General features: G+C 39.4%; 1 protein-coding gene across 8 annotated transcripts in view; it reads left to right on the top strand.

Moving 5' to 3' along the window:
• LOC117164423 (venom dipeptidyl peptidase 4) overlaps positions 1-26,139 on the top strand; it is a 304,125-nt gene that overhangs the window by 25,793 nt on the left and 252,193 nt on the right. For all 8 annotated transcript variants that reach the window (XM_033347471.2, XM_033347462.2, XM_076623954.1 and 5 more), the window contains one exon: positions 13,692-13,911. In XM_033347471.2, coding sequence (XP_033203362.1) covers positions 13,692-13,911 — 220 coding nt within the window. The remainder of the gene's footprint in view (positions 1-13,691; positions 13,912-26,139) is intronic.

Genomic DNA, 26,139 nt, shown 5'->3' with positions numbered 1-26,139 from the left:
GTTAAATTCGTAACGTGGCCTTTTTAGTCTCGTTATTGATTACAGTATCTTTATTTTCATCCGTACCGACAGTATTATTGACGATACCAAAGTATTATTTTGTTTACTTTCGGAGAAAGGTCAACGTGGACAAGGATTACTTTCGTTACGAGCTGTTCAATTTTTAATAACACTAGAAAACGTGCTATCTCACGGATTGATCCGTTGTCATTTCCTTATTTCGTGTAAGAATCGCGTAATTTTATCCTGTAACAGCTACCACGAGCTTAAATTACTCTCTAACTACCGTCGTGCGCTTCAAGTGACGTCAAAAGCCGCAGGACAGAGCTATGTATATTCCGTGAAACACCGGCTTCAACCTCTTAGATTAATTAGGTAGCTTAATTTTTCATTTCACGTGAAATCTCGTCCAATTTGCGCGAGTTATTCGAAAGTTGAACGGACGAAGAGATAAAATCGCCGGAGGATTTAAAATCCTTTGAAATAATCGGCAGCTTAAGTTCTCCGCGTTATTCGGAATTTCATTTAGCTTGTTAGGATCATTTTCGACTAATATACCTGCGAAACTTTATATCCGCGATCCTTATCTGTCCACTGTTTATGCCTCCAATGATTAACGATCGATCCTTTCGTTTAATTAGAAACCTCGAAACTCTGGTAAACGCGTGTATAAAGCAATGTACAGAATCGTGTACGAGTATTTGAACGTTCAAAACTTTATATTATACCGCTTCGCGTTAACTACCGTTGCTATCGATATCTACTAGCCGTATATGTTTGCCATTAATAACGTCAGAAGTGAAAATTGGATGGAAGAATTCCGCTCGAAATACATTTTACATTATTTGCAATGATACACACGTGTTCATCTTTGGTCGATTTGTAGTAACGGTATACGCGAATCTCATCAAAATATGCAAATTAACGACGAAAGAGTAATTACGAGCAACAGTAATCACCTTTTTGGCAGCGATCATCCTGAGGCTAGAAACCTAAATTAAAAAACCTATCGATAATGTATTTTATTACTTGCTATATATATATATCGCTATATGTAACTTGCAACTTAAATATCATCGATTATATTAACACCGGAAGTTTCCGTCTTACATGAACTCGATAACATGAACTCGATATGTAAAAGCTCTCTATGGCAAGTGTTGGAACGCTTTCGCGGGCCACTGTACGTACACGTCCGGTTAATAAATAATTGCTTGATCAGCCAGTGCTTTTCATACCCTTGACACCGAATCCGATAAAACGATTACATGGAAACAAGCCGTAAACGCGAACGAGGGGGAAAATACATGTTACGTGAAACATTCGCATTCCTGCGAGACCGCGTTGCAAACTCAATTGATAATGACGCCACGGGATACGCGTCTCCGGATAGGCAACGGTTTTCACGCTGTTCGCAGTTCGATTTTCCGATTCTATGAGAAAAGAAAACATCGCGGAACCCTCGTGTGTCTCGTTTGCATGTAACACCGAAGCTTATCGAACGAAAAGTTGCAGCATTTCGTGCATCGTTTCCGTTTTGAAATTGGTTTGGTTTGCGAATCTACGCAATTACATATCGAGTTGCGTTGGTTTCGATAAATGCTGGGATATCGGTTTTTCGTGAAATTGCCGGTGCTCCGATTGTCCGAAATTAGAGTCGAACGAAGAAGCTGTACAGCTAATCATACGGAATAATGCGATGTACAAAGCGAATTATCGAAACCAAAATATGTAACGATGTTGTGGATCGAGTTCGGTTAATTACAGGCCGATATTTATGATAGGTACTTTGGCTGGCCAGATACATTTTCGAAAAACGGGTATTATATCTCGCGAGCACTGGTGGGATCAAGTTCAATATGTATTCATGAATCCAAAGTTATTTCCAATACGAAAGTTTCGCTTCGTAGAAGCCGTTTGATAGTCGTAAGAGATCATGTTGCGTTCTCCGTATTTAATTTATTTTATATAAGCAGATTCGAAAATGGGACTTGTAGGAAAATGGCACATAGGAGTCCACTTTGACGTTTCCGAACGTGTTGTATATTATACACATTATGTATGATATACGTACGTTTCAATTTTCTTCGAGTTTGACGTTCGAAATAAAAGGCTGTGACACCGTGAAAATGAGAAATCACGTCGTTAACGATCCTTTCGTATGTTCCTCGAATTTAAGAAATTGTTCTACCATAGAAAATGATTCGAAGATTCCATGCAATGTTCGTAAACGTTGGACAACCACACAGCAACTCCTTCAATTTGTATTTTAACTAATTTTCGTTTCAATAGGAAGAGTAGCTGCTCTTAAAAAGATCTTTGTCGTAACGAGAAACCGTGCTAACAATTATCCTGTCGTATCTGTTCGAACTTGTGACATTTCCTATCGATAAAAAAGTACGATTCAATTAAGAGCGATTCAATGAACTGGAGTAACATTTAATCGCAAAGTGGAGTACTTTTATTGCACGATTATGCAACGACATTGGAAAACCAACGGGATATCATAGTTGCACCTGGAACCGGTCCCGTTTGTCAGGGTCGAATTTACGGATTAGGCAACACTTGCATGTGAAAGTCGTCAAGGTTGAGATGCGAACACTGCCTTTAGAACGACGACGATGCATCGAGCTACGGTACTGTTGCAATCTATTCTTCCATTGTTCCTCGATGCTATCTGTACAGGAAAGAAAAAGAAAAATGTAAAAGGAAGACCACGCTGATATTAGAAGCATGCAATTTCTGCCCCATTCGTGGCTCACACGTACCAGTCTCGTGAGTTAACTCACGCGGCTTAATGACACTTTAATCGACGACTGCACGTAGCGTGCTATTATTTCACTCACCTACGCTTCAACGTTTTAAAATACAATTTTGAACTTTGCATAGAACGATCGAACTGTATAACGAAACACCGTTCGCAAGTAGAAAGAACTTGACTTTCTAAGAAACTAAACTATCTCGCCTTTCCGGAGAAGCTGAACCCCGGGAAAAACATCTTTTTATCGACAACTAAAAAAAATAATAAAATAACACAAAAGCACGATTTCTCCGACATTTTCACAAGCAAGAGCACGGTACGCTGAAACTGAAGACCAGTTTTACCGAAAAACAAACGCGTTTATGACTCGGATACTCGACGACTCGTTAAAGTGCGATATTGTCTGCACGCGACGTCGGATGTGAAAGGGTTGTAAACAGACGCAAAAATCATTACGATACGGATTTCACCGGAATCCTATTTCTACGGATACCGTTACAAAGGTACGGCAAGTTGGTACGTGCAATTTCACCATTGAGACGCTGAGTTGAAAAGGTCAAACAGCATTGATACAGGAACGCACCTATCGTCGTGGAACTGGCGTACGAAGAACAGGTAAGTAGGTGCTTCGGTATTCAACATCGCGAAGAGAAAGGATGCAATTAAGTGCCTATGCCTATCTCCCAGTGAAAGCCAGCCAAGCGAACGAAGATGCGAAGAGATGTGCTCACCCTTCGGAGATTAATACCTCTTTCACACGGATGCGAACCAGGTCATTCAACCGGCAGCATTGTGGAAGTTCCCGGTGCAAATGTTCACGGTGCTCGATTAGTAATTGGTTTTGAATACGGTCCAGTCACGATAAATCGATCGTTTATTTCAACGGAAGTCTGTCGAAGTTTCTAAATTGACGCGCGTTCCGGCAAATACACGTTTCAACGAGTAAAAAAAGAAAAGAAAGTAATGAGGGGAAAAAAGAAGAAGGAGGAAGTCGATTTTGCTTTCAGGTAAAATAGGTTTCGTCGTTCGATCATCGCCGTAAGCGTTTCAATATGGAAAATATGCTATTACAAATTAATACATAATCCTGAACATACGATAATTATACACGAATATATCTTTTGGTATATTACACTGCTGTATTAATTACTCATTAAATACACATAATAACACGACCTCTACTCGCTATCGATGACTACGAATAATTAGGACGCTCTAGTCATCAGGCTGGATCCGCGATGAACGATTATTCGGTTCATTAAAAACACGCTAAGAATGACTTTGCATATTATTAAATCCTGTTGCTGCTACGGCGATCTTGCAAAGGTGATTCGATGCCAATCAGCCGCGACATTCTAAAGTTATAAAGTGAACATCGAACATGGTAAATGGTGGAATGCTACAGGTGAGAAACGTGACGAGTCAGTCTCTTGCGAAATGTGACAGCAATTACGAAATTCAATAGGTTTTTCACCAATGCTACGTCAAAATTATCTTTGATATTGATATCGGATTTGGATTTTCGTAATTTGATTTGGACCGTCTTCCTATCATATTTCGGATATAGCAATAACATTGATCGCATACGAGGATTAGTATTAATTGAATTAAACTAACGATCTAATAACATCTAAAATAACGATCAAATAACATCACTATTAGGATTGTACGAATAATTTCCGCGTTTTTAACACGCTTTTCTGCGTCTAAACCACGCGACATTCTCAGTTTCTCAGAAAGTCGAGTTCTCTAGTTTCTGTGTATATGTTTGTAGATACACGAGTTGTCTGGTAACCAAATTTTCGTATCTAAATTTTCCGAGTACCTGAGTTTTCGATACCCGAGTTTCCGAGTACCCGAGAATTCGGCAATTTCCCGAGTGCCTGAATTTTGAACGCACCTGATAACCGAATTTTCAAGCAGGTAATTTATTTCTCAGTTACATTCTTAGACGAGTGAATGTTTCTTTAGGATTTTTATTAGGTCGTCCGAAAAGTTTCTTTCGTTTTATAAGGAAATAACGAATGCACAAAATTTTCCGTTTTGTATTATTTTGTCGAATTACGTCCGATCCATTTCGTTCTATCAAACTAAAGATCACAACGTTCGACAAATTAGGTTTCATGTTTGTATAAATATGCATCGTTGTAAAAGACGCGTCTGTAAAAGAAAGACACTTTTCGGACAACCTAATAACTTTCGAAATCTTGAATTCTGGAGTATTTATTTAAAATCTCAGGTACGTGAGTTGATAGTAGTATAGTATAGCAATAGTAGGTTGCCGACTAAATTCATAAATGCTTGGTCAATACCGGTTTGCAGAATAATTCGTACACCGTGTTTTCCATTAATTCTGCACAATTTTCCTGGAAATAAAATTCGCTAACGCGATGCGTTTTATTTACTTCCGGCCGATCACGCGATACGTTTCAAAACGCAAACTCTAGGAACCTTGGGAACAGTTAAAACTGTCCGAATTAAAAGAGACCGTCGTATTAAAACGCAGCTCGTTCCCGCTAATATTTTTATATAATTGGGAATATTTTAATGAAATTGATTTACGGCTAGAGTTTGCTGCTCCCGTTCGACCTACAACTTTCGTAGTTGCCAGAGTCCAATTAAAATTCTGTAATTACAGTAACTCGGGGTTCATTCATAATGATGTGCGCGTATCGCGCAGATCCGCTGCTTTACTTTCCCCCATCTAGCTCCTTGCACCGAGTATATACATACTTCTTTTGCTTTAATCAACCGCACAGGTATATATACGTATATAATGTTGTGTGTATGTGTACATATATATATATTGCTTTAAAGCCGAGATATTTTTCTCTCATCTTTTATGGACAACTATTGTTCGAACAGATATTTCTCGATTTATAAATCGCTGGGGCACAATGCGGCGTTTAAAATATATTTAGAGAGGAACGGTTATAACGCAGTCGGAATGAAAAGAAAAATAGCAAATCGATACGCGTTTACGTCTGCGAGGATTATATCACGCGTTGAATTAAGGCGCGTTACCATTTTTGCGAAACACATGGTGATATCTTTCACGACGTGTCCTACCAGAAACCTGCTCCCTTGTTAATTAAAACGGCGACAGAAATAATTCGCTTGTACGATTGTTCGTATAGTTCGTGGAAGAATTGGCCGTACAAACATTGTTAATTTCATTTGCAATGAAAAAAAAGCAATTGCGGGCGATGATTTTAACGCGAAAGACCAAACGAAACAATTTTTCGCCGACTGTTGTGAATAGATTTATATTCTTGTTTATTTTAGATACATCGGAAAGTTTCGTCGTTGTATTTTATTTGAATATTTACAATTTGATGTTTGCATGTCGATAAATATTTGTTTCAATCGACAAAATCGCGAGGTATACATTCTGGCAACGCTACTACCGCGTACAATTCGGTTAATGGTATATTTTTAATGAAAAGATAATTTCAGAAACTTCGTAACGATGGATGTTTAGACGTTTAACAAAATGCTTGGCAAGAGAGAAAATTCCATATTGATTTGCGTAACGAGAATTATGTTCCGCAAATACTAAACGATACTTAGAACGAATAATAGTTTTACGTTAATGGATTACGACTGATAAATAGCAATCAATTTATACATTTATTTATATAGCAATGAAATAGTAATTAATTCGTAGATCGATTGATAAACATTTCAGTTAAGGAAGTCGACTTTTCTTTATCGCAGCAAAAAGTAGACAAAACTTGTCGATCGGTTCAATAAATTTCTTCATAGATATTTCATAGAATCTCGTAAGAAGGTAATTGTACGGAAAAAAGTTATGTCTCTTTTCTTGCGTATTCGAATCCCGTTACCCTTTTATGCGACGTCCCGATAAATCTCGACGACCGGTGCTCGCGTAAATCAGAAAAAATGGTTAGAAGCACTTTAAAGGTGGCGACAGAAAGCATCCACCGGTTCTCGTATCGATCGTTAACCGGTCGAATTTCTTCCAGAATATCGTCTCATCAGTTTCGATAAATGAGATTTACTTTCGCACCTCTTTTCGCCTTGTGATTTTCAAGATCGTTTTATCCTCAACGAATCCAGTCCTTCTTTGCCATTTTTCCATAGAAATTCACTCCGCGCTTTCTTTCTTTATTTGATAGCCACTTTCAGATTCACGGACGCAAGATCTTTAGTATACATCCATAATATCTTTGTAAATGGAGACCTGTTAAAGTTACGATCGAATTTCATACAAAGGAACAGAAAATATAATACGTAAAACGGCAGGACTTTTTAGGAAAGTAGAACGCGGTAGTACGGTCTTTATGAATTAGGTACACGAAGGAAAATGAATCGTTTTAAAATGCTTCTACGGTAGGAACAAAGAATAACGTCACTTTTTTAGGAGAAATTTGACACAATGAGGAATCGTAGACTTCGCGGTTACAGTTTTGTAAAAATCTATGAAGCAGAGAACGTATTATTTGAACACGCTGTATATAGGAATATTGTAAGAATTTTGTAATTTTATACGAGAAGATAAGAGCAAGGGTTTAATTAGGATAGCGAAGAACCATTGGCTTCGGGTAACTTACATATCCACGTCGGAATACTAAATCAAGAAATTCCAACGAAATTGCATAATAAATGAAACGTTTCGAAAGATACGTCCAAAAAGATTCGAAAAAGAATCTCGCAGTATCAATAAAAAGATCATAGACTCTAAGAGTATTAAAGCAGAAAACCGGTTGTCAGAGATATTACAGATAGATCACAGGTTCGGGATGAAACGAGTCGTTTTAGAAAACTGTTTCCATAAATATTTGAGGATCCTGCGACAAATGATATCGACGGAAAGCAGCGTGATGGTCAAAGTACGTAAATCCGGTGTAACACGAAGTGTAAAACAATCCGAGCGAAGTTTGCAAAAACCGCGAACATTCGATACCGTTCCCCTTTACGAGTGAAAAAGGCAACAGAGATAAAGTTGCCTTTAGAAAATAATTATTTTGTTCGGCGAGATTCTGTTTAATGAAAGGCCTTTTTCATCCATACGCGCTGCTAATGGGCTTCTTTGAGAATGGATGAGCCCGCGGGGAGAGGGAAATTTAATTTTGATAAAAGAGGCTTATAAGTACGGTGTTGAGGATCGTTTAACTTGCACCGTTAAAGACATACATTAGCCTGTTACTTCTCCAAGAATATAGAATCCAAAGGGCGTCGTAATAACACCAGCTGGATATTACCTCACGTTTCAACCATATATTTCTTATCGTTCTTCCGGAGTGGCTGCGAATCCTCAATTATGCTCGTAAAAGTTTTATACCTGTCCATATGCGCGGTGATCCATCCTGCTGCTACAAACGATCGTACTCGATGACAATTCCTCTGACAACAGACTACACTGACGCTAAAACGGAGTTTTTCGTCTTTCAATGTGACAATCGTGCCACGGAACACGATATCATCTAACATTTTTATAATCGGCGTGTTATTCTCTTCGCTCGATGTTGTTAATTTTCAGTATTTTCTAACATATTCGTTGGTTTCTTGCGAATATCTGCAAGTTGAGCACGGACGGAGGTCTCTTCGGAGACGTTGGTTCGATTAAATCGTTTTAATTTAAGGAATATCTTTCTTGAGAATTTTGGATCTTAATTGCCGAAATAATGGCATAGGAACGTTAAATTTACGCTTAGAATTTATATTAAAATAGTTATATATTTATTTGATAAATGATTTCGAAGATATTCATCGATACACACTTGCACGCGTCTCACCTTCTTCCACACCGGACTGTTAACTGAACAGTTTACATTCCTTTGTTTTCGAGACGCCGCGCACACACATACTTCCTCACACAAGTATCACTACTACGCAGCTAACTCAGTCCAGCACATAAAATTATACATATGTCAATAATCTTGATATTATATGTGTGTTGTATTACTTAATTATATCTTTATTATATCTATGGATAAAAAGGATGTGCGAATAAAGAACGATATAACGCGATTTCGATTGTCTTTTACGTAGGTAGAATAAAATACGAATAGGAAGAGACTGCTGGACGGTACGGTAGGAAATTCTCCGAAAAATTGATCGACTAGTCATTTGACATTTGTTTCAAGTGAATTATATCGGGAATATTCGCGACTAGATTCGATATTATACTAGAAACCCATACACGTGTAGAATTGAAATTTGTTGAAAAAGTAATTGGGTCATGTCATACTATGTCGCTGAGATTCATAGATCATGTTACGTTTTTCCCAAGTTAATCACTTCAATAATATACAGCGGTTGAACGAAATAAAACATTTTACCGAACCGTAGAGCTAACATTTTTCATCTAAAAGCTAGGTTCCACGAACGTGGCACTTTATATCATTGCTCTCTGTACGAGTGGGTTATAGGTTCTTTGACAAATTAATGTGCAGGAAGAATATTGTGGCGGATGGAAGATTGAGCCACAAAGAACTTCCCTCGTCTCTATTGTGTCGAATAGGAAATTTTCTGCTTTGTTCTTTTCTACAAAAATTAGGTTTTCTCTGATTCAAGGAATTTTAATGGAATTTACCCGTAATGAAATAGTCGGCGAATAGTACGTGAAAGGGTGAAGGCTATTCTCAAAGGCGGAACGAGAAGTGCTGATTTCTTTTTTCTTTCAGAATACCCTGCGAAATAGGGAATTTAAAAACAATTTTCATGTTTTAAATTGCATATTATCGAACGTAGATTCAAGTCGTTCTGAAGCCTTAACGAATTTTGTTCAAATAATAATTCTTAGCAATTTCTTTTACCGAGTAATCCATTCGCGCGGAAATTTGTGTATGCGAGCTACGAACGAAAATAGGAAATACGTATTTTTCGCATTTTTTTCATCCAATAACGAAACTTCGATGAAAATAGTAATCGTAACGTCCGATAAAAATATGCGTCTTTATTTCAAAAAAAAAAAAAAAATAACGATACTTACACGGAAGAAACAGATGTAAATTATCAGGTAACGACTTTTGGATGAAGCTGTACGTGGCTGTGAGATTTCTGAAGATCCCACCGTTTTATTATACTCTTTATTACACGAGCTTCGCAGCACGATTTCATTTTCCTTCGCTACCCGTAAATTCTCCAACGATCCTTCGACCGCTTAAAAAATACTATAATCCCCACGAGGGGATAATCCGTGTGATTTATCGTGGCGGATAAATTTTTTTATTGATCACGACAAGTGCAAGAATGCCGAGAACTAAATGACCTACTGTAAGACGAGTTGGAATATTCGCGATGGGAAAATTCTAAGAGCAAGGTATCCCATTTGTCACTTATCTAGCTCTAAGCAAATCATTCAGAAATATGGAAAGTTCAGTGCACGAATATTCCGAAGATGAGATTTATCAATTCCAGTTCATCGATGTAAGGCCAGTCTTATCAATTTCCAATAGCACAAGCGTTCGTACTTTGATGTCTGCGAAAGAGACGACAAATTTTTTAAAAAGGATTCCGTACAAAGCTTAAGACCAGTTCTATGAAAACTTTATTCTTTAGTCACTTAGTAACTCGTTAAAGTATATGTACGAGTATAATACGTATAAATAACGCTGGAGTCCTGTTTCGTCGAGTAGAGTTTCTTCGAGAATCAAGTTGACCTACTATGCTTATCCGTCTCTGCCGAATGAATTATTCAGAAATGTGGAAAACCCGGTACGTATGTAAATATTTTGAAAATCTGCAGATTTAAGACCAGTTTTGTCGACGCTTAATAACACCAGCCTTTCTTCGACGTCTGTTTCTGAAAAATTTCTGAAAAGAACAATCCCCTACAAAACTTAAGACCAGTCTTTGCCAAAGAACAAACTTCATTCACTGAACTCTTAACAACTCGTTAAAGTATACGTATAAGTACGCGAACGTTGAAATTGCGCCTCCAAGGTTCGAAGAATTAAGCGTATCACATAGACACACGTAGGCTAGCGGAAATACTCGCGATGGGGAATTCTAAACGCAAAGAATCCCTCTGTCACTTATCCACTTCTGTTCAACCGTTTCTACTATTTCTCTCACGAAATTCTCGGATATCTAGATTTATCGTGGTAGCGTTAGGAATACTCAGGTGAAAGGTGCCACCCTCTCACGGTGGTTTACTTGCGAACAACCAGTCATCCGGACGATTATTCGAATAAATCTATGTACAAACGAGGATCAGAAATTCCTCTACATTACAGACAAGGTAGAAATATAATTATCCTTCGTGCAGATAAAATTCCATTTAGGCGATTTTATTTGAATTACAATCTCTTTAGCGACCAATTTAAAATTGAATTAGTTTAATGGCTTGCTACGTGCGAACGAATTTATCAAAGTTTCGAAAGGATCGTTATTTTCTATTTTAATCCGACAACAATGTACTATGCAAATGGACATTCGTTTGTTTAAATGAACTATTCAAAGGATTGATTTCACGCATTCACGAATATTTATTGTATATTGCATGGGCGTATTGTATTGTATAGTATATTGTATATGTTTTCGTATTTATAGAAGCAGTTGCTTCCTTTCGCTGCCTATCTTGTGTTTCGCACCGTATCGCATTAAAAACGTAAGATATGGTATTAGACTGGCGAAAAGATATATTGTTATTTATTTGTGATGCACGCCTCCGTGATTACATCCCCATTCGCAAATATCTTATCTCACATGCTAACGTAAGTAACACGAAACTTATCTTCCTATGCTTATAATCTCGCTAAGTTGGAATTAAAACTAAAAGTAAACTCAGCATGGTGCTCAGCCTCGAGTCAATTTGAACTTAAATATATCAAACACGAATGTATATTAAATCTGCTCCTTTTGCTACGTAATATTCTAACGTATCCTCGTGGCACGCGTCTTTGCCATTGTTCGAAACGAATCCCATAGTTTCCAATTAATTAGTACGTACCCGAAGCTACTACGATCAGACGATTAAATAATCGAATAATTAAGACTGTGATCCATCTGTAAGCCTTCGTTCTCAGCCTCCTTTACTGTTTTTCTTTTCTTCCCTTTCCTTCTCCTGCTGCCAATTTCTCCGCTGTATTAAAAGCATTTATTATTACACAGCCAAGAAAGAATTGCATTAAAAAGACAACCGTGTGCGTTCTCGATTTGTCATATAAAAATTGCACGCTACGACTCAAACGATGATTATTCCAGGCGAATCCTCTCGTCCGTTCTTAGAATTACCCGTTGCATTCAAAGTTGATCGCGCGTGCCGCAACCCTTAGGCCATCCTCACACAGAATCAAACGGATGAATGGAATGGAACGATCGCGGTTCACCGCACGAGTGTCGATCGATCCTGTCGCGAATGGAATGGCAGTGGGGTCGGTGCAACCGTCGTAGAAATCGAAACGTTGGTCGCTTCGCGGAGTTTCCGCTTTTGCTTGCGGATGTGGCTCGGTCGGGGAAGAAGTTGACCGGTTGTTCGTTTTGCTTTTCGCGTTAGAGGTTCTTCACCTCTGTCTGTTCTGCGAGTTTTCCTCGTTGCGAGTAAAATAACAAAGGAAACGATTTTACTATTTTTTATTTATAGAAAAAAATCGTCTCGGTGGATTTTCAAAAATTGGCACTGTTTTCGGGTAATGACGAGATTACGAACAATTGTTACTATTTGTTTAATTTCGGCCTGCGAATGGATTTCGCTTGCAATTCTTCTCATTCGTCTTAGAAAAGAAATAAAATTATATATAGCTGTTTATTTTCGTCTGAATTAATTCTAATTGTCTACGTAATAATACGTTTATTATTGTGGCTCTTTAAAAGTCGATAGTATTCATATATGATGCAAAGAATAAAAACGTGATTGTAATCGTGTAAATTTGCCTCGTGTGAACGTGGCTTAACGAAAGCTTTCATCTTGCCCTGAAATGCTTTCCATGGTCGAGGAAATGCACGAATGAATTTCTCATCAGGGAAGTTAAACGTCGCGCTGAAAAGATTCCAAAGGTAAACACGAAAGAATACGAAGAATTGTTACCAGTTCAAATGGATTTTTTTCCCAGGTCAGGATAGAAGAAAAAAGGTGACACGTTTGTATCAGCGATAAGTAGCGAAACGATTTCATGCTTTCTTAGAAATAAGAAACTCAACGTTTAGAAATATATTACGAAAGCGTTCGATCGGTCGCCATTTACCCTGTTAATCTTCCATAGTTGTATCTTTATCTCTATTTGACTGCGATTGATCATCCAACCAATGATTTCCCATTCTGATCGAAGAATTTTGTCGTTACTATAGCGAGAAGTATCATCAGTTGATTCAATCGATCGATCAAATATATTTCCCCTTTCCTCGCACTTTTGCAAATTTCTCATAGTAAACTACATATAGCGATTTACTTTTGTCAGGCCATGTTAATTATAATTAGACTGCGGACTTTCGTACGTTTGCAGGAAATTTGAAAATGCCAAATTGCACAGAATGCGTGCAATACGTTCAAAGAAATGTTCTACAATACAAACAAATTTTCTACAATACTCTGTAATATTTAAATAAAACGATTTCCTACCTAGAAAAATATAACTTTGCGTAAAAACCCGCAAATTTAATTGTAATCGTCCGTATCGATGACATCTAATTAACAATTAACCTTTCTTCTGCCATGTACGAGGAAAGGTCTACGCTCCACCTGTCTCCGACATCGGTATAACGTGTCAAATAATTAGACGATTAATACGACGAATTCTTCGATCCGCAAACTAACAAACCACAAAACCGTAAACGATGAAGCATCTTTAATCCTCGTCGTAAACCTCGCAACACCACTTGCTCTCCTTAACATTTTGCTGTCTTTAACATCTGTCGGCTTCCTAACTTTCCCAGCCAAGACAAAACGCAGAGTAAAGAACACGTGCACTTCGTTGCGAGCGAAGTGGACCAGGTATAACACCAGTGTTGGTAATTGTTTCAGGACCTGATGACGAAGAACAAGCAGCGGAATTGGCGACGATTGCTGGCCGCTTGCTTGGTCGGCGTGGTCGTGCTCGGCTTAGTCGTCGCGGCGACGATTCTTCTAACCGGAAGCCCGGATTCCTCCGGCTCGAGTACGCCAGCCGCACCTGGTATTTCTCTTGAAGAATGGCTGGCGGGCTCGTTATCTCCGAAGAGCTTCAACGGCACGTGGATCAGTGGTAAATATCTTATATTTCTTCCACGGCCCGTGAAATACTACTCGTTCTCTGGACCGTTTGGCGAAAAATTGCGAGTAGACCGCGCGCGACGCTTGATTTCGCCAGATGCGGATTATTTCTTCCACAATAAAAATATCTCATATCGCTGCATTATGGAAAATCAGCTTTTCTGAAGAACAGACATAGCTCTTGTTGGACCAAGATTGCATCTTCTTCAGTTTTAGCAAAGGATATTTCCTTTTGTTGACGAGCATTAACGTTACCGTGCGTTAGACTTTAGGTTTTCGGTTTGCATCTTAGGCGTTCTATGGAAGATTAGCCTTTTAGGAGAACATTTTTGTGGCTTTCCGGACCAAGATCGCATTATTTTCAGTTTCGCTAAAGCATATTTCTTCTGACTGATGAGGATTACTGTTACTACGCATTGGATGTTGCGTTTTCAGCTTATAAGTTAGAAGATTAGCTTTTCCGAAGAGAATTCTTTTGGGTTTTTCGACCAAGATCGCATTTTTTCAGTTTCAGTAAATGAAAATGGATGAGGTAGTATAGTGATAGGTGCGTAAGGAACTACTATTGGTGTTTTTACGAACAACAGTTTATTAGTACTAATCAACAATCAGAGTTAACAATTAATAATCAACAATTACACTTAACAGACAACAGGTAACAACTAACAAATAACGATAGACATCGAGAGATCATTCGACGCGTTGCTATGCAAATAATACCGAGGAGTTACACTTTTAATGGCGCAAGACAGACTGACTCTGCTTTTGTTTCGGATCGCGCAGATTCTTCCCTTCGTAGCCCATCGATATCCCCACTAGCATGCATTCATTAGATGTGCCGCCTGTGCTGGCACGTGTATGCTCTTCCGAGAATTCGGCGGAAAGAGTGTGAAGATATCGATGATACATTGCTGCGCTTTGGCGGCGTCGCGCTTTGTATCCGGAGCCGTTGAAAAGTTCCGTGGCCCGTGCCGCCACATGGAGATTGCTAAAACTATGCATTCGATCTTGGGTTATTAATCCGTATGTTATGTGCTGCATGGAAGATTAGGTTTATGAGAGAGGTAGAATTCCTGTGGTTTTCTGCACGAGAATTGGACGCTTCTCAGTTTCAACAAAAGATGCTTTACTATGCTTTAGATTTTGGATTCTCAATCTGTCTTTGTCGTTATCTTTAGTGGAGACTGTTAGTACTGATTAAATATTACAACTTTTGTGAAAGATAATTTTCTAGAGATATAATCAAATTTCTGTTACGTTATTTGCATCTTTGAGAGTACGAGTTTATATAAACAGGCGCAATTCCTCTGCGATTGTCAGTTGATCGCACTTCTTGGATCTCAGCCAGCGTAAGAAAGCCGTTTTGCTGGGGAGATGAATTATAATGAGGTGCCTAAAGCATAAAGTGACCTTTGCTTTCGAAATCAAGTGAAAAGTGACTGGTCAGTTTATCGTAATAGGAATTCTAAATATAATCGATCATAGCGTATAGCCTTGTCAAAGTACGTCAGTCTCCACTGTTGAAAATAAAACTTCAAAATGTCACCTCAGTCTCGTTTCAATTTCATTTTGAAATCTCCTTCTGATGAAATTTTATTATCTAGTATTTTAGATCGGAGTTCCGATCAAATTTCCTACTAGATGAATAAAATCACATAGACAAATAAAGAAGTAAAATAGAAGGAGGGAATAGAGAATGCAGACCTTCAGGAAGCGATGGAACGCTTGGAAGTTGGGATATAGTGACTCAATCGAGGTTGCTGCCAATAGTGTCCTCTATAGATGCGAAATACTCGTCCAGAAGCTTGACGTCGTATAGGGATACGACACTATTCCGTACTTGGTACTAACCTAAAATATCTATGAGTCATTTAGTGACCCCGGTGACACTTCTTGGGGCGTAGTTATAGTACTTCTGTATAACGTTTTCCCCAGTTTTATTCTTACATCAGAATGTCTGGTATCTAAATGAACTAATCGACCATTATTATAAAAAAGTGTTGAAAATTCAAAAGCATATTTGCTTTCAAACGCAAAATCTACCAATAAAAGAGCTAGCTGCCGGTTACCTCCCCCCATTGTAATTGTAGTATGCTCTTAAATAATAGAGGAGATAGTACACGATCCCTTTTTTTGAAAAACGCAGTTAAATTTTCTCCATAAATTTAAATTATTGTATCTGTAGATACACTACCTTGCTGCGCACATTTCACGAGGATCATACAGCATTCAGCTAATTTATCACTCATTTCATGATAAATTGATGCGGTTCTTAATTATTTCTTGGAGTTCGTTGACACTTCAACTTTAACTTTTCATCCTCACCACAACCTTCCGTCGTACTGCCTATACGACACAAGGACACGAGCAGAATATTTCGTATTATTACGCGATACTATCAGACTGCTATGGAATCCTCTTGCTTACTTTTGATCGAAGTCTCTGTTAAAAAAAAAAAACAATTTCGATAAAATTAGAAAGAAAGAAATAGGAAGAAAAGAAGGACGTTAATTATCGTCATTGGTTCTGTTGATCCTATTCGATTCACGCAGAAGTAAGCCAATCTCTATCAACTGAAATTTAAATCCGTCTTTAAGTTCTAATGTACATTCCTCCCATTCCCTTCGTTTCGTATGATAAAAGCAACACGAAATTTCTATCAAACGATCTACGTTTAAATTAATTATATCGATATTGTTAAAGGTTTATCAATTATCTCTACAGAAATCAGAGATAATTTCTTCGATAGACACGACCCAATTTGAAAAAAGCGAGTTGAAAAACTCTCGTAGGAAACACTGCAAGTGTCAAGAAACAAGTTCTTGAGGAGGGGAAGAAAACTTACGCATTAATGCAGTCGAAATTCTTGGAAAAGAAAAGTGTACTGTAAGAAGTGCTGAATTTCTTAATCGCAAAGAAAACTCAGTGTCCCATTCGTTTGGATACCTGGCATCCGTCTAAATAGACAAAAGCCAAGAAACGATTAACCAACGTTTCTATCGGCGCTTGTATTTTCCTCCGCAGAAGCGACGTTGTCCATCCTCCAGCGTTATTAATCAAATGATTAAGTTAACAGCTAACTCTTCTTTTTTTCTGCATGTGGAGAAATCCTCATGGACACTCCGCTGTTATTAATAATCGGGTAACAGCAGAGTAGTGTCGGACTCCTACCGACTAAAACTCCACGATGACCATCCTACGTGTATGACAGGAGTGCTCCAGGAACCTCTCGTGAATTATCTTCTGTTGCACCTCCTTCCCGCGTCCTCTTGTCCGAGCTAGTCCTAATAATTCTCTGACTGTTAAATTTGGCGTTAGGGGGGAAGGGGTGGGCCATTGCCCCTAGGAGCCTAGCGCTATCGCCCCTTTCAGTCGTGGTCCGTTGGGACGGCGATGAAGCGGCTCTAGGCCGCCTGACTGCCATCCGTCTCCATCGTCTTATCCTACAAGGGTGAGAGTTTTTCTTACTCTCCCTTTCTGCTCGATCCTTCGCGAGCATAACTCGCTCGCGAAAGAGGCGGACGGCCTCGTATTCCTGTGACCCTCTCAACATCGCTTCTATATTCGCCGAGGGGGTCAGTCTTTCTCCTATGACGTGCCGCAGGGTGTAGCTCCAGCATCTACTGCGCTGTGTCCCTGCCCTCTCGGCAGTGAAGTTAACAGCTAACTAGCTGTTCCTGACGAGTATACTCGTCACGAAGAAATGCTACTATTTCGTGTTACGACGAGCATATCCGTCACGCGTACAAAGTGGTTACAATTTATTGTTTAAATAGTAATGTAGTCAGTGCGGTAAATCGCAATAAATCGTAAGAAAATTGAAAAACAAAACAGTCGTTTCATTGCATCTTTGTTCTGAAGCGGTGTAGGGTTGATTTAAGCAAAGAAATACTCGTCGGTGTTCGGCAATAGATTTATTCAACGATCTTTGCCTTCAACTCGTTTCGCACAATTCTCGGTTACCGTTGACTTCTCTCTTCGCTGTTAAAACGCCAATGCTTCTTTTGTCCCATTTGTTTCATTTGTCGCCCCCAACGGCCACAAATATTTTGCGTTCGACGAGTATGCTCGTCGTCGCTTACTTTCTGCGATTCCACGCTTTTCAAAGTGGTCGCAATAGCTAACTGGTTTGAGGTGTTATTCGTCGTAGTGCGTTAAATAACCCCTTAAGCTACGATTTACGAATTTTGGGCCGAAAACGTAAACAAGCTATTATATATTATATATTATATTTGGCCCGATCATCGAACTACGCCCGTAATATTTACTTTTGGTTCGATCATTTACTACGGACTATGCCCGTAATATTTACGTTTGATCCGATCATTTACTACGAGGTATGCCCGTAATATTTACGTTTGATCCGATGCTTTACTACGGACTATTCCCGTAATATTTATGCTTGGATTCTTTTCCTTTTTCGCGCCCCCCGATATTCCCACTATCCACGCGTTTGTTAGGCAACCGCGAACGTTGCCACGCACGTCTTCTTCTCTAATATTCTGCGGAAGGACCATTAAGATATTAATGACTCATTCGCCACAGGTTAATAATCTACCAAGCAATTAAATCCCATTCGAATTCTATATCACGGTATTCCCGTCGCTACGTGGAATATTCCCCATAAAAGATCCAAGTTTCTCGATTTTGACAGCCACGGTATTTTCTACGAGCGCTGTTCGATCGATCGACCCTGCTCTCGAATCCCTATGTATTCACGCGTACATTCAAACAAGTACGCGTTAATTCCCTGACGCTAATTAATTCCACTTGGAATACTATTGGCTTGGTAACTAAGTGATTGGGGATTTTTTTCATCGGGTGGTATTGGCAGAAGCCGCAATCACTTAGTTGCCAACCCAATATATCCGATTTCCACTGCTCCGCAGTGTGAAATTTCTAACGATGTAACAACGGAGACATCGGTTGGCGAGAGACGGCCGGCCGGAGATTCACCGGTCGAAATCTCGATTAATCGGCGAAATCTTTATTGCGGTTGTCGGACGCAGCAGTTTGCAATAGGGGGAATTTGACGTAGGTAGTAATTAGCAAGCGAGGGATCATGGATCTGGCGAGAGAGTCGTCCCTTGCTGCGAGAGGCTCAGGCTATTGCCGCAAATTGAGGGTTTCGATGCCGGTTGTATCTAGCGTGCGCGTCCTGTGTACCGGATGGCACGACGTTAATTTCCCTCTGCTTATACGAGCCTATCGATTTGCGCCATTACGTATGGCAAACATCATTTTCAACAATCACTGAATTACCGCCTTGATGAGCGGCTGGTCACGTAGGGGAATTAATCACGGCGCTATCTTTTTTTCCTTCGACCACCCGCCGCTCGCGAACCCGAAAATCTCAGCGGAGAATTCGCGACAAAAAACAACGAACCCTCGTCCGTGATTGTCGTGCCGTAGTTTTCCGTTTTTCGCGCTTGTTTTTCTTAATCCCTTGATACAGGCCGTATCCTGCGTACAGTCGCTTGCTTTTCTAATAAATTGGTGGCGTTTCTAAAACGAAAGTAAGATGGAAACGAGGGATTTTTACAGGCGAAGATAACGAAAACTGAATTTAAGTAACGTTTCACTTAGTTTCGTTGAAATAAGAAAAAGATATTATACGTATTTATTATACTATATTTTATTATTAGTATTGTACTGTATTCACTGTACTAATGGATATAGTGTAATGAACCTAACGGAATAAATGAAACTTTTGCGTATAGTTTAGAGTTTCGTTCGTAATTAGTAGAATTTTGTGTTATCGCACGAGAAAAATTTGGCGAGGATGGGTTTTGTTGCGAGACGTTCGATCGGTCGTCGTAGAAGCGGATCGATGATGGAGATTTTTTGATGATAAAGGAACGGAACGAGTTTGCAGGTATTGTTCTCGAAGAATGAAATAAACGGGTCAGTGGTTCATCGATGGAAAAGAAATGAAAACTCTGTTGCACCCGCGCGGTGACTGGCACCTTTCAACGGAAACAATGTTTTCTTTTGGCCAACCATCGCATTGTCTCGTTCGATGTTTCACGGAAAAACGAAATCGAGTTTCTAGCAACTCCGAGATATAGCGAACGAAGGGAATATCGAAAGATACGAGTTTGTATATTTTTACAGATTTTCACACCCTTTTGCAAGATATTCGTCGAAAGGACAGCGATGATACGTTGAAAAGAGGCGAGAAGGATGAATAAAAGTAGAAAAATATACGAAATATCGAATGTGAAGTACTCGTGATATTCGATCGATAAAGTTTACTTATCTATGCGATTGACTGTGTTCGTGAAAATGTGAATTTCCGTGAATATTCGTAGTCCAGCTATACTCATCCAACGGACAATAAGTATAATATTAGAGCGAAGATAATGGGTCGAAGAAACGATGGGAGGAAAACGAGGAAGGAAAATAGTCTTAGAAAAAGCATGTTTCAGAACTACGAGAAGATCGACGACTCTCGTGAACGAAATGAGCGTAATAAATAATAGTAGGTATTAACGCTTCGAATGATAACATCTCTAAAATATATTCCACTGAATAAAAGAGACACAGAAAGAAGCTAAATGGTCCCTTATCTACGTTTAAGAGAAAACTGATATAATCGATATAAATTTCTAATATCGTAACTATAGAAGTTTTTGGTTGATGGAAGATCTAATTAACAACTTAACGATAATTAGAAAATGACGATCTTTTTGTTACAACTTCTCGTAATAAATTAAACGTTTCAGAAAAATATCGATATCTTGCATTTCACAATGCACATTCGAACCTGCCGATATTTTCCAATTTACAATATTTTTCAATTTTAATCTTCCAATTCGGAGAAGTACAAAAATCGTTATTTGCTTACTCTTCAAATCTTTCTGTTAAAGCTTCTCGCGACAGGACGATTATGTCAAACCTTGCAACATTTTGGCAATTTGCACTGTTCAGTCTGAGACATGGAAGACAAAAAAACGTAAAGGGATCGCCACTTTCTTAACCTCTGAATGTTTCCAGCAGGGTAATCGATGATCTCGATTTATTTTCGGATTAGCGATCTCCTTTGTTTCCGCCGTCCGCAAACGGAGAAGCTTTTGGCCAAGTTTGACGCCGCGCCGTTCCTAGACGCTGTTCGAACCATTGTTCCGTACGTTCTCGTGGAAACTTCACTTTCATTGCCCTCCGCTAGACGTGGCTCGTTCCCCGGCACAAAGATTCCATTCGGTGAATTAATTTCAGCCCGGGCTCTGTGTTACCAACTTAGATGTTTTCCCTTTGAATGTGGACGACTGTGCCGCCGAGGCACATCAATTTTCGAGCATTTCACGTTGAAAAACCAGAAGTGCACGCTTCAACGCTTCCTCTTCCAACAAGAACCGCTTTGTGAAACGTTGAATCGCCAAAGGGTGTGGAAAAAGCGAGGGGAAGTAAGAACAGCACTAATTGAGCTGTTCACGAGAGTTGAAAGTAGTTTTAACTAGACGGTGAATATTTATAGAAATTTATATTTTTACCAACACAAACGAGCAGTTAGATTACGTGAACATTCGTTTTGTCCACCTTGTATCTTGACGAAGTCGTATATTTTGATTACAGTTTCATACATTTTTGCGTGCAGCTCAAGTCGATTTATCGGTTTATGCAAACCGACGATGATCCTTGCGATGTGGCCGATTTACCGAATATATTTCTAAGCTTCTATTGGCCAAGCGTAAGTCTTGGTACCACGCGACGTACCATTTATGCGAACGAATGTTATTATTTAGAAATTTTCCCTTAATCTTCCCATCTGATATCCGAGTATCAGCAGTGATCGAATTTCAAATCCGGTTATATGAAGATTAACTCCAATTATATGAATGAATAAACAGCGAACTAAGGGAGAACTGACGATCTCCCATTATCCGACTGATCCAGCTATCCGATACGTCTTGTCCCACGACCGTGTCGGATAAATGGAGTTTTACTGTACTGTACCGTACTCCGATATTCCGTGTATTCTGTGTATTTTTCCACCTTTATGTTTCCCATGAATGCACAAACGTCGAATTAGTTGTAACTAAAGCACGGATCTTTTTTATGCGTTCGTAGGAAATTTGAAAGTGCGAAATTGTATTATACAAAACGCCCATAATATATATATATGTCGGGTTCTCATTAGAGTTAGGGGCGTATAATGAATCTTCGCGTGAATTGGCCATCGTTGTGACGTACCCATCTTCTTGCGACCACAACAGCTTCAGGATTCATGATATCTCGTTGTAGATCATCAGTTGTTGCTTCGTCTGGTACATTTCTGTGAATGTCTATCCTTGATCCTTCGTAGCACTAAATTGTGTGTCTTCTGGTTCTTTAAATAAAAGTGTTGTATCATCTGATGGTTCTAATTTTTTAGGTAATATAGATTTCCCCCATCTCCTCGTAGTTGGAACATAGACTGTTTATCTGTTTGAAAGACTTTAGTTAACTAAATCTTGAGATTTATAACGGGTCCTCAGGCTAGCTGAACATGTACTGTGGAGATGCGTCGTCATCTGGTGATCATCTTATCCGAAGAATAGGGTCTGCGTGTGGCGAGTCACGAGACAGAAACCGTTGTCGAGTGCCGCTACAACTATTTCTTTTTAAGGAGAGCTATACTACTGTTCCATACCTTTGTTAGGCAAAACGTTCATCCTTTTTTTTTTTTTTTATTTAATTCTTTACATTCAAGGGTTTATAAATAATTTTCCCAGTTAGGACATTTGGTAGAATTTTTTAGCTGTCTGATTATCACGTGGGTGTCCTTTTCAGTCTTCTATCCATATTTGAGGTGTTGATCGTTTCCTCAGCTAGCCGGTCTGGGTGTGTTCCTGTTCTTTCTTTGTATTTTCCCGCGTATCTGCTAATTTCCTCTTTGACCGTTGGTATTCCTTCCTCGTATGTCCTCGTTTCTAACGTACCATGGGGCGTCTACTATTGTTCTAAGAATTTTAGCTTGTACTGTCTTTATTTTGTTTATATGGCTCATTGCTGCTGTCCCCGATAGTGGTATTCCGTACGTCCAGATTGGTTTTATGATCGTTTTGTATATTTTTAATTTATTTTCTATGCTTAATTTGGATTTTCGACTTGTCAGCCAATGCATTTGTCTGCTTGTTGTCTGTATTTTGTCTATTATCGATTTAGTATGCTGTTTCCATGTGAGTTGTGTTTCTAAGTGGAGTCCTAGGTATTTGACTTGCCTTGTTTGCGTGCCGTTCACTAGGATGTTTGGTGGTATCTGTTTTCGCAGTGTGAACGTAATATGGTTGTATTTATCGGGGTTTGCTTTTATTTGTTTATCTTGCAGCCACTTTTTTATTTTTGTGATATGTTCTTGTAATAATTTGACTGCTGGTTCATCCCTGCGTTCGGCGACTGGTTGTCGCCTCGAGCCCAAGCTCATCATCACAAATTTTGAACGAGTACAATCGGATTGAATTACAATTGCTTAATTACGGCTATGGTAGAATCCAGATTAAAGTGTTGAGATTTTCCCAAAATTCCAGAGGGAAGGCTCCGGTGACCTTCCATCTCCGACATATATATTGTTTCTTCGACCAATCGCGGGGAGACGTAATCGCAAGGAGAGACGTCAACGGGGGTCGTAAATCCCCGTTACGATTATAACAATCGACACCACGAATTGATCGATCCCCCGATTTCCGTTGAGATAATAGGGGTGATTGAGGTTGTATAACCCTGTGATTCACAGAGTTATAAATTATATGCTTCCAACACTTAGATTACACTGACGTAGAGAAATAAATAATTAACAACTTGTCGCACGAAGCTAAGATAGATATGTGCGTTAGAGCAGGGCTCTTATAAGTGGATTCAATGTATTAGTGGACGTAGCACTATGAGATATTTAGGAGAGGAAATGTATGCTCGACAATACCGAGACCGACTCTCGCGTTATGCTTAGACTGCCCCGCTGGGCATTAGCGTATACTTAGTAGTTGACTTTTCCAACGATGTAGAAGAAGTGAAGTTGAGTGACGATGCTGTGTCGGAGGAAAGCTAAGGATGGGTGTGTCTAGCGCACGGGACCATCGGATTTGTTGGTGCCGATGTTAGTTAAGAGAGTGAGGGAAACAGGTTTCGCTGTTAATTGGTTAACCGAAGGGTCTTAACCGCCCTCGAGAGAAAGTGGTTAGTGGGAGGAAAGTTGCAGCGCACGTGAGAAAACTAACTTTCCCTTGTCCCGCCGTGGTAGACAATAGTCTTTAGAAATTCTTCGGACACAGATGTTTGTTTGTTTTGAAGGACCTTAGCAGGCAAGTGACTCGGGTTTATGACGGGTGCTTAAGGATATTGAGGGTACGCCGTACGGAAAAGCGGACATCTGGTGTCCGTCTGGCCCGCGGTGTGTGACCTGGGCCAGGCAGCGAGGCCCGGCGTAACATATATAAAGAAAAAAAAAAGACACACGAAATATCCAACGTATAGTTTCATCTGCAATTACGTGGTACGCGAAACAATTTTTCACGGAGGATTCTACCTTGTTAATTGTATTCTGAAAAATAGGAATTTCCAGAAAAATCCGCAATCACAGAAAAATCTAGTGTTACAACTCCACTTTTCGAAATGTTTCGAACTTCAGTGCCAAAGCACTTGCCTGTTGCGCTGATTCATAGGATTTCATCGATGTTCTTCGCTTTTTCTTTCGAGGAATTAAGCGACGTGACAAGCAAACGATTCAATCGAGGAAGAGAAAGAAACGTTGTCATATTTCATTCAGCGTTTAATTTGTCCAGAGAAGTTGTCAAGCATCAATCATGCCTTCATTAGAGGTTTCCACGGCAGATGGAAAGGTTTGTGATTAGCCGCGCTCGATGAAACACGGTGTCGTTGCACAACTGGTAATCGGTGGTTCGCGCGGACATTATGTACTTAGAAATCGTTTCTTTCCTCCTGTGAGTCACAGTGATTATTGGCAAATTACTTTGCCAATTGGAGCCTGTCACAGTTTTTCGTCTCGGTGTTTGTACGATTGAGGGAACTTTTTGTCAAGTTTGTTTGGCTTCACTTGAGCTGCATATTCTCTGCAGTCGTGTACACTCTACGTCACGGAAAACATTTTAATTTCATCAGATTTGGTGGATGAAAAATGAGGCGAGCAAACGGAAGTTGTACCACTTTGCGTTTCTTCTCGTCTTTCGTACGCAAGGTTTCATAAAATTCAAGTTAAAACATCGTTTAAATTCTGCATTGTGCTGTCTCGTTACAAGAGTCGCGTAAATATGTAAAGCAATTTCATCGAATTAAATAATTATTAATTAGCCGACCATTTAGCAGCGAGCAAATATTATTTGCCATTTAGCCTATAACTTTTAGTCGACCAGGCTTTCTAACAAATTATTCGATTCTACACATTCTCGCGCATCTGCGCTATTTATTAATTACTCAAGCATTTAGCAGTGCAAAAATATCTTTCCCTTTTTCCTCCCATACGGCAAATGTTACAAAATTAAAGTTAAAACGTCGTTTAAATTCTCCATCGTGCTGTCTTTTTACGAGAATCGTGTAACTGCGTAAAGCAGTATAATTTTTCATTTTTAATCGTTAATTAGCCGACCATTCAACAGCGAGGAAATATTATTTAACCGATAGATTCTAGTCGACCAATCTTTTTAATAAATTATTCGATTCTGCACGTTCTCGCGTATACATTTAGAAAAGAAACGAATCGATCAATGAAGACGAGGACGAGAAACAATCGGTGGCGTTGCATAATCGATCCGCAAAGGTTGCTGCATCCTGTGGAGAGACGCAGTAGCGACTGTCACGTGGTGTGGTCCGCATGCCGCCACGTAACAAGTGATACGAATCGTTGTGGACAAAATTTTCTGGTTGGAAAGGAGACAAGCAGAGACGGCGAGGTTTCTGGCAAGTTGCCTGAGAGACACGAGAGGCAATCATGACAAGGCAGTGAGGCCATCAGGTATTGGCCGAAGGAACGAAGGCTGATCATTTTAGAGAGCGAGGCTACTTCTTGAAAGTTAAGTGTCAGCCGAAGGTATTTTCTTGGCCAACTTCCTCTATCCTCTTTCGTTTTATTTTTCCAAAAGAATTCCCTTATCAGATTACTTTCGATCAGCGTAGCCTGTAGTTTCACGTAGCTCGGTCGACTCAGTGAACCGATCAAGTCGATACTTCGAAAGCTTTCGATGAGATTAGCGATCGTTGCATTCTTTAAGGCCTCTCAGCCTTGTTA

This window comes from Bombus vancouverensis, chromosome 13 (assembly GCF_051014615.1).
Source record: "Bombus vancouverensis nearcticus chromosome 13, iyBomVanc1_principal, whole genome shotgun sequence".
NCBI classification, from domain to species: Eukaryota; Metazoa; Arthropoda; class Insecta; order Hymenoptera; family Apidae; genus Bombus; species Bombus vancouverensis.
Note: the sequence above shows the minus strand (reverse complement) of the source record. Positions and strands in the feature narration are given on the sequence as shown.